Source organism: Habropoda laboriosa, unplaced genomic scaffold, assembly GCF_001263275.1.
Source record: "Habropoda laboriosa isolate 0110345459 unplaced genomic scaffold, ASM126327v1 scaffold207, whole genome shotgun sequence".
In the NCBI taxonomy this organism is placed as follows: Eukaryota; Metazoa; Arthropoda; class Insecta; order Hymenoptera; family Apidae; genus Habropoda; species Habropoda laboriosa.
The window spans coordinates 1,973,100-1,983,527 of NW_017100397.1; the positions used below are offsets into that span (position 1 = coordinate 1,973,100).

General features: G+C 39.3%; 1 protein-coding gene across 1 annotated transcript in view; it reads right to left on the bottom strand.

The window, feature by feature from the left end:
- LOC108575156 overlaps positions 1-10,254 on the bottom strand; it is a 95,252-nt gene extending 84,998 nt beyond the window's left edge. The window contains exon 1 of the mRNA XM_017937882.1: positions 9,961-10,254. Coding sequence (XP_017793371.1) covers positions 9,961-10,036 — 76 coding nt within the window. The 5' untranslated portion in view covers positions 10,037-10,254. The remainder of the gene's footprint in view (positions 1-9,960) is intronic.
- Between the last annotated feature and the right edge of the window lie 174 nt (positions 10,255-10,428).

Consider the following 10,428-nt stretch of genomic DNA (forward strand, 5'->3'; position numbering starts at 1 on the left):
ATTTTGCAAAATAAAGTGAAAATACATATGTACATGTACAAATTTTCCATAACATATGTGTTAACATTTTTTCTAAACACCCTGTACATTGTAAATCAATCATTTTGTCGATTTCTCATATTTACTCGATATTTTATAATTAAATTGTTCTGGATTATAGTACTGTTCGGTTAAGAAAGGCTCTGAGTTTTATGTGCCTACGTCGGCGAATTCGAAGCAAGTTACACGCCCTCGGGTTACGCCACTGACCTAACTTCGGGACCCTCGTTTTCATTAATCCTTTCAGCGTGGCCCCTCCCCCCAACGTGGCTCGCCTACCTTTGTAGACTGCTCATTTATCCATCGGATCGACACTCTGCGATATATAAATAAACCATCGCCCCTCAATTTTCATCCTCGATTCATTCGTTTCATTTTTCTTAAGTAATCACGCATTTGATAATTATAATTCATCAGAAGAAGAAGATGAAAGGAGAAAGTGACTCGTTTAATCATACATATCAATACTATAGTTTATGTCCATTTACTTTCAATTCGGTTCGTGAAGCCTCTTCTTGCCACCAATATGGCTTCCTTAACACACTGCCAACCGTTCAGTTAAATCCACTGTTTTCTACCCCATCACTCCCATATTCTGTTAAAAAAAAATTTCCTTAATTATTGTCATTCTAAAAATTATTTAAACATACCTAGCTGAGCATTAGCGTAACAACTTAAGCGCAAGAACGCGCGCCATTGTGCGAGAGGAGCGCGAAAACTCGCTCGAGCTCCGAGACCAAACGCTACATCGACGTCCAAGGTCAACGAGGCGATAACTGTCAGCGAATGACAGGTTATCTTTCTTGGATCGACGTCGAAACGCAACGGAGTACGAGTAGCATTTATTATACCGGTGTTAACCACGCGTACTCGTCCCTACATAGCCAGAGTAAGAGAGAGAGAGGGAGTAGGAGAGTGAGAAAGAGGGGAGGGGGAGAGCGAGAGAGAGGGAGGGGGAGAGCGAGAGAGCGCGCGCGAGAGAGAGAGAGAGAGGTGTGGAGAGTTGCAAATCAATAACCCGTGTTATAAGGTATTTGGGCATGCCGAGGATATCGATTATGTAGCGCGGTCGACAGGAGAGCTGTTCGAAGACGACGGCCACGCGTCACCAGGAATCACTTCGTAGAAATTCGGATTAACACTTGGAGTATCAGATTACTCGTACCCACGGCGATTTGTTTTGAAAGTTACACCGAGAAGGTCGAGACACGCTTGATTCTGGATTTGTTGTAACGGTTACTAGGTAGGAGGTTATGACCGAAGTAATCGATATATGAAATAAAAATTATAGCGTCAAGTATATTCGTAAAATATTCAAGTACAATTCGCAAGAGCCAATTATTATTATAAATACTTTTTAAGTAACAGGTTCGTATTTTCCGTTTTCAAGAGATGTACTACGTTAAAGTGGCTCGATGGAATGGTGGGGGAAGCCCCACAATGGCATCCGCCAATCAACAGATTGTACCCAGCGTTCACACAACCAATCAGGTAGCGTAAGTAAAACTTCTCTCCTCCCATTTAAGAAGTTACTCGAATCGAACGATGCTAAACTAGATCTAGGTAAACAGATATTCCAGACGACCTGACCATCTGGATGAACGCACAGAAAGAGACATGTTTAACCGAAAGAGGCAACACCTAATGAATCGTTGAGGCGTTAATCAAGATTCCAATATTTACACGCGTCTAGCATAAGGAACGTACTAACAGGCCATCGTATGACATGCGAACGAGAGAGTCGAACGAGTCATCGTCTAAATGGTAATGTTGAATAAACTGTATCGCGTCGAAACGTGAAAATAGTAGGTAAAGCAGGGTTTATGCGTGGAATAAAAATTGACATGTATCAAGTGGAATGTGGCAGTTTGGTAAAAAAAGAAAAGGAAAGAAAACCAATGTTTATATAAGGTGTGTATAGTTAGAGGCGGTGTCTCAGACTGGAATATAGTAACAAAACAGTTTTGAAATGATATCGTGTCACCGAGAAAGGAGAAAAGAGGAGTGAAGAGAGGGAGAGCCGCACCGGTTGGGTCTGCGGCAGCATGTCATTCCGGAAGTCCGGTTAAGTAGCGGTTGCGTACTTACACACGACCGCTTGATAAGTGGCACGAGCAGGAAAGCACTTTCGCCCGTGCGTGAAGCTTTCTTGAAGACTGTTCCTCGCTCATTCGCTCTCCCACGCCAAACCTTTACTCATCCCTCCTACCCTCTTTATTGGTTGTACATGGGATTAATTAGTCGATAAACCGCTTCTGCGATTTTGTATGCATTTTGAGAGGATGATTTAATGATTTAAATTCGCAAAATAGAAATTTACTTTTGAGAAATTTTGAAACACGAAGATTTCAATGATAAAAGTTTTGAAATAGTGTCTCGAGTCTATGATTTGCTATCTTTAAGCGGATCTCCATTATACTCGAAAATTTCACAAACGAAAAAGTTGTTGCGACAATTATGTAGTAATTTGCATTATTTGCGTCGTACCAAACCACAATCGCGAAGCCAATAGGTTAATAATAAACCTGGAAGGAGGATTGCGCGCGTTCTCCGCGATGGAAACAGCCTTGCGGCTCCACTTTCCATTGCGTCACCGGAGGATGAGGCCTTCGCGAGCACGGCTACATTTCGGCCGCCGTTTCTTTGTCTGTCGACAGCCTCCCCGTCAAATTCGACAATTAAACTATCCGTTCACGGTGCGTATAGAATCTATACGGTGTCCATCTGATGAATCTTAAACATTAAAGATTCATAAAAATACTTGACGCGTAATAAATCAAATTTAACGTGTACTTCAATTGTTTAAATAATTTACCGAATAAATTACAGTTTATTCGATGCAATTTGTTTGATTATTTGATGCAGTTTGTTTACAAACAGAAAGATCCAAGATGGTCCACTAATCAGCGTGAAAAAAAGCAACAAAATAAAGTAAGCTAAAACATCTCCGTTTTCTGTTACGTACACTACCGTGAATAAGTATTTCAACACTATGCAGGAAATATACTTTAAATAAAACTCTCTAATATAGTTTTGGCTTGCGATCTTATCCCAGGCGACCCACACAATGTTTATAAATACCAATGAAAATAACATTTGACATGAATTAGTATAAATGAAAAAGCAATAACTGAAATCGGTGGAAAATTGATGTTGCGAAAACACTTCGAGTGTTTGTCGAAAATTTCATGAAAAATTATTACCCCAATATGTTGTGCCAACGGTCAAATATGGAGGTGGTAATGTAATGTTTTGGTGCAAATAAAGTGGACAATTTAGTAAGAATAGATGGAATTCTACGAAAAGAAGAATATTTCAATATTTCAGGGGGACACATAGACGAACGCAATATTTCATAATTTTCATTAATTTGTTGGTAAATTTATTATCCTAGATCTTCTACACCTCAACGACATTCATTGTTGCTGATTATAGGTAGAAATATAATAAAGACATATGAACCTTTTAATTAGATCGCATCGAGTGTCCAAATGCTTATGCACGGTAGTGTACATTCAGCAAATTTATATAATACTTTCACAATTCCGTTTAGGGTAAAAGTACGTAACAATGAAATTATTATAGATTAGATAAAGAGATTAGTTGGTAATTAAAAGCATCATTTCACAGTAACAAGTTCAAGAATGAATATAATACCATAATCATTATTTACGATTAACATATCAACAGCAGATTTCACGCATACTTGCTTGAATGAGACGAATAATATCATCTCGATATTTACCTCATTCACAAAGAGAAAAAAAAAAAAAGGAATTGTGCACGAAGAAAAATGTGCTGACGATCAACGTCAATGCGACTTCTAACGAATCAGAGCGAAAAATGATCTTATTGGCGTTCGTTCAGTCAAGGATTCGACCATGAATCACAGAAACCAGGAATTCCGTGTTATAATGCCAACGAAATGGATTTTACGTGGATTTAATAGGTTAGATGGAATAATTTAACTAAATAATGCAAATACGTATGATGTGTAATTTTGTAATTTTCCAAATAATTCCGACGATCCTCTTTCCGAGAGAGAGAAACGGACAGAGTCGAAGGTCACGCGTCCACGAGTCGTGGTACACTCTCTCTTACGCGAACAGATTTCAATGTCATCGACATTCTTAATATGGAATCGTCCGTTTCGTATCCTCATAGAAGTAAGAGTCGCGGGGAACGCGCCCAGACACACCGAATTCGGGGCCTTCGCACAGGTCAGCGCTCGGGGGACCTCGAAGAACCTCCAACTGACAATTGCCAAATTAACAATCACGCAACCTCTAAGAATCTTGCAACAGTCCTCGAAGTACAACCCCTTAACAAATTCTACAAAAAATCTCCCAAGACGTAAAATCTCCCAAGTAATTACTATTAACAATCCGTAAAGAAACTTAAACTTAAACCTAACCATACAACAGCAGGGGAGACTGGGGCTAAAAGTAACGGAGGTAAGATGTCACAATGGTTATAACTTTAAAACTTTAAGTTCATTTTAATAGCGTCTGAAGCAGCGAATCTTTTGGTAATAAGCAAGCACGTAGTCACGTATCAGAAAAATAAATATTTTTCGATTATTAGTTTATGGTCTATTTCGATTATTTAACGTCGATATTATTAACTGTTTCATTATTATGGATCGAATGACATATAAGAACACGTTGCAATAGTTTTTATTAAACTATTTCAATATATAAACAGAATATTCTCATAAATTGCCACATGTGTCGAGGGGCGCTAGTTGTTCCTGCGACTTGGGACAGGTTGTTACTTTTCAACCGCGTGCAATAGAGTATTTTGCCGGACAGATATCGCAGCCAGCGAATTGGTTTATTAGCCCTACACATCAGGGCCACCACGTCAAATAAAAGGAAAGAAAAAGACATTAATTCGAAAACTAAAAGCAGAGGAAAAGAAAAAGGAAAAAAGAACGGGTAAAAATCAAATGAAGCGGAAGATTTTCCAAGAAAAAAAATGAAAGTGATGACGAGGAAGGCAACTCTTGGAGTAATAACTGTATTATTTGTTCTGATGCATATTTCAAATCACAGCCCAGAGAAGAATGGATCGAGTGTATATCTACTCTGCAAGAACTGGGCTCATTCCAAATGCATTAAAAACATAGATACCATATCATACGTTTGCCCAAACTATGATTCCGATCAGTTGTGTGACGACTTATGATTTTGTTAGAAGGTTAATTAATTGTATTAGGTTTAAGGTTGTTAATGATAAGTACAAATCTCAATAGATAAGTGCAAACAGTTGAATGTAAGGCTAATTAGTAGATTATTGTTTTCGTACCAAAGATAATGTTTATGAGTCTTATATTATTTTAGCTTTCTTTTAAAAAAAAAAAAATTCTTATTGATCGGAACTTTAATAAATAAACATTATTAATAAAATTGTATCCTATTTCATTAGAAAATGAAATATTTCTTTAAAAGACAACTGCTATTTCTTAGGAACAATTTACCCCAATATGATAACAATTTACCCTACGAAGGGGTAAGAAGTTCCGCTTCGACCAGTTACAAATAAATCACTCCCTATGAAAAACCTGTTACAATATATTAAATATAAGCTTAAAATCCTAAAATACAATAAATTTAACAATAAATTAGTTAATAGTGAAGAGAATAACTGCATTATTTTCCTTCCCTACTCTACAAAAGAACTTAAAAAAAAAATCTTGCAATAATACCAGAAAAATGTAATCACGCGAACAAATGGAAGAATACTCGTATACTAGATACTGAATGGGTAATATTCGACGTGAAAAAACGGCAAACAATAACGGAGGCGACGAAACACGAAAAGTACCGTTGCGTTGGTCGTGGAACGCCTTGGTTTTGCACTGAAGGGATAAGGAATTCTACTCTGGCGAATATTCAACGCAAATCACGCTCACCGGGAGTATCGAGCTTGCACCTGGACCAGTTTTCTGCCGCTCTCTCTCTCTCTGTGTATATATATATACATATATATACATATATCTATCTATCTATCTATCTATCTCACCAACGTACGCGTTTGCATTTTTTTCATCAAAACGTTTTGGTCGACGGACGAGTATAGTTCCGTCGGTGAGACGGATGCATTTTAAATCTTGCCGTACGATATAAATTCAACACCGCCAATAGTATAAACTGTTTCTGGCAAAGCAAAGGCAGCACGATCTTCTCTTTCATTTACTCTTATTTCTCTAACCTATTAACTTCTGCCCATGCTTTAGATATGTATGTATATCACAATTGTGTATACGTGGAAGAAACGAAAACGAGGATGTCTTTTAAACGATTCGATTTCTATTTAAAAATGGACACAGGTTACTGTATGGGTATATATTATATTTTAGAACAATTCAATCGCTTTTCTAACTTCTTAGAGCGGCCATATTGATTAACGGATTTCTCTCAATTATACCCTACGAGGAAAAAGTGAACAAAATAAAGGCGATAGAAAATGATAGAAGATTGAAGTTTTTTGGCATAGCTAAAGTAAGAGTGAAATACGTTAGACGAGGGAGAGCAGAGGGAAGGCGTTCACGGTGTGAATGAACTCTCGTGGAGGGTCCTTGGGACGGGCGGGAGCGGCGGCAGCAACGATCGAAAACGTACCTGTAAATGTTACTGTGTCCCTGACTCCGGCAATTAGGCCAATGCCTTTGCGAATCGATGACCCGTCGAAAAATCGTTCTTATTTATTCACGCGACCCCACAGTCACTGTTAACCATTGACCACTCTCAGGTCCGGTACTATTTGATCCGTTAAACCGGCCGACAAGCCCGGCTAATTCGAATTTGTTCACTCCTTAACGCACGTAAATTTCAATCCAGACAAACTGTTCACACGAAGTCCACTTGAAACTTTAGAAAATTAAAAAAATTTTAAAAACCGGTGAAAATTGAACGACCATCGCTAATCATCGACTGCAAATCAAAGAGAAGGAAAGGGGGAGGGGGAGAAAGAGAGAGAGAGAGAGAGGGGGGGAGAAAGTGGGAGAGAGAGGTTTCATGTAGGTAGTTAGGGAAGATGGGGCGAATTTCTCGATCCCTACGCGGTTGATGAGAAGCTTTAGCTGTAGGGTACCCTTAGATATTCATGAAAATGGTGCACCCATGCGCCAACGAGATACAACCGTGCAAATTCAGATGACAGGTTGCTCCACCCTTCTCTCGCGAAATTACTTCTATTGCTCCTTCACCGTTTCTATTATTCCCCTGTTCTGATATATTCGAACTTTTCTAATTAATTATTTTATTTTAATTTTCTTATTAAAAAATTAAACGTGATGCTTCGTACAAGAGAAGAATCACAACTATCGTTGTTGTAAAGATTAATGCAACACAGGGAAGAAGATTCAGCTGTGCGTTATGAGGTAGACGGTCGGTGGCTGTTTGAACAGATACCGCGACAGATGTTCGCAGTTGACGCCCACGATTTCAACAGGTGTAAATCTGACGTGAACGCGAAATTTCGTAGTCGAGGTCGATCAAGAATCGTGTTCTTACGGGTCGTTCAACTACCATCCCCCTTTTACACTTCAAAGCCACGTGCATCGTTGCGCGATATCGTTTATTTACTTTAAACGATAACAATAATTCATATTTCACGCGCGTCCCCGTTCGTTTCGCTTATACAGTAAACCCTCCTATAACGCGGTACTCTCATAAAGCGGTTTCCATATAACGCGGTACGAATTAAACGCGTTATAGGAGGATTGACTCTATAACATGCAATACACTATCGAATACATCGGACGACAATAATCACAATACGAAAACAAGTACATCAAACTTGAAAATTCGTCCATGACGATTTACAGCGTCTGTTGGAAAAAATACGCGGGCCAGGTGAGGCTGGCATTGGCAAACACGATATTGTTCCTGCAAACATTTATGTGTCGTGAAACAGGTGTGAGTCGTATTCGATGTGGACGCGGCCAGTTGATGTGGCACGGCCGTGCGCCACGGATAACGGACAAATGCTTTGAAAATATTATTAGAGAAACGGAGACGAAATGAATGCATCCCCAATTGTCCATTTTTACGATTATTCTAAGATTATGATCACTAATCTATGGAATAATGATGTAATTATATACTAATCGCTAGTAAAATTATAAAGTTTGAAAAATAAAAAATTTATAGATAACTTAAAAAAACAGACAGGATTTCGCTAGTTTAAATTCCGTAAATGATACGATTCAAAATGTCGACTATAACAAACAGACGTATCGGTGGTATATTAAATAAAGTTTCTGCTGTGTTTTTCCGAGCCGACGTAACTACGAATCTCAATTTTCTGAAACAAATTTAAAAGTCAATTAACCGGAGTATCCCTCGATGCGTTCAAAGCGTGCGACGAATATTTGTAACTAGTTTCCCCGGTGCAATACGCGATTAATTTCTATCGATAAACGTAAGGAGTCACTAGTGGACATCGATCGATTTTCAACCCATTAACCGAATATAAATTTTCTCTTCGACTATTTCGTTCCATATTTTATTAAATCACTATTCATTTGAATAGAAAAAATTTCAAACGAACAAAGAAATTTAATTTTCAAACAAAATTTCATCGGATCTCTTGGTAAACGCTCACGCTCCCCCTTTCACTTTTCTTTCCTTTCAACTTTCTGACTTTCTTTCACTGTATTAATTACACATCATGTCTACAAACGCGTTACACACACATGCACACGCAACAAATAATAGGTTAAAATAACGAGCTGAAGCTGGACAGCAGCGTCGAGAATGCTTACCTGGTGTGTGTTTGTCGACGTAATACGAAATCCACGTTCGCGCTTGTTACTTTTTCTCGGTTCTGGCTATTAAGAAATCACAATGAGACCCGTAAACGTGGCTTGCTTCAAACGGTCCGTGAACGCGGCCAGAAAAAGGTACAAGAAAGTCGAGAGGCCTGTTCGGGAAGCAGCTGTTCGATAAAAAGGACGTTCAAATTCTATACGGGCAAGTATCACATGGTTTGCGTCCTATAACGCGTTTAATAATCAGTCTCGTAACCTTCGTTCGAGAAAATATCGTTACCTCGCGTAATATCCACTCATATGTCCCAGGAACTCAACGATAAAACACAAATAACAATAATTATAGTGATATGAGTCTACTAAGGTCGTAAAATGGTTGATAATCGCAAGATATATTTATTATGGAACTTCACTGCACCGTTGTAACACGAACCGCGAGTAAAGATTATACGAAAATTGCGTCTAACGGAGTCAATCAAATGTTCTTTCGTATAGATTCGACTCAGACGGTAAGTGTAGACGCGGTTTGTGATCGTAAAAATGCGAGAATCACGCGCAAGAAAACAAGCGGGTCGGTAAGGCATGGATGACGCTGTCACAGGTCAGACATTATCCTTCGTGGGCACTCGGTCGGTGCGTCCTCTAACTGTATCTCTTTCTCTCCCTATTAAGTTTATTTTTCTCGAAACTGCTTTGATACAATAAGATATCCTCAAAAGGACGCTTCGAGCGGATTAAGAATATTTATTTTTAGTTTAAATAATTAAACAATGATTCGATCGTGATTTCGATATAATCGCCTTTTGAAAAATGAGAATGCACACAGTTACATGATACACTGACGCAATCACGTATGCATATGTATAACGTAAGAACATCTTCGAAGTCAAAGCTGACCAATAAGCAACGCGACAAAAGTCGACTCTTTCTAGTAAAAATGTCGAAGTAATATCATTCCGTGTCCGGTTTGATTAACCTCGAACAATATCCAATCCGAGAATTATCATAAGCGACGTGGAGTAAAAAAGAAGCAGAAAAGGGTCGACAAGGTTTCACCAGGTGTCCACCGATCTAGCGTCGACGCCACTGTCGTATGCTCGAAAACGCGAAACACAGAGAAAAAATTGCGAAGGTCGTGCGCTCACCCTCGAGCAGGTGCCAGTCCTCATCCAGCGAGGCCAGGGCCTGTGCCTGATTCGCCTGTTGTTCAAAGTCGAGCATCTTGGCCCTCTGTTTCAGCCTGCCCTTTCCTTCTTTGTCCTTTGCCTGCTCAGGCTACGGTATTACTTCAGTTGGCACTGGAGAATATCTTGCGTGTCACTTGGTTCACCTCTCACGGTAACCGACCGCGTTACCACGACTACAAATGCAGTGTATCGTACCGACTTGATCGACCACGGTAACCAGCGACTACGACGATGGCGACAACAATAATAACAACGCTATTTTGTATCGTTGAGAACGTGGAGACCGCGCGGAATCCTCTGGCCGAGCGACAATTGAAAACTGGTATATCAAAGTCAGACTTTCCCCTCGAAGAAACGTTCGCTGGGATTATCTCCAACGTCCTTTCGTCACGAGAACAAGCGCGACGAAGGTAGAGGAGTATCGGA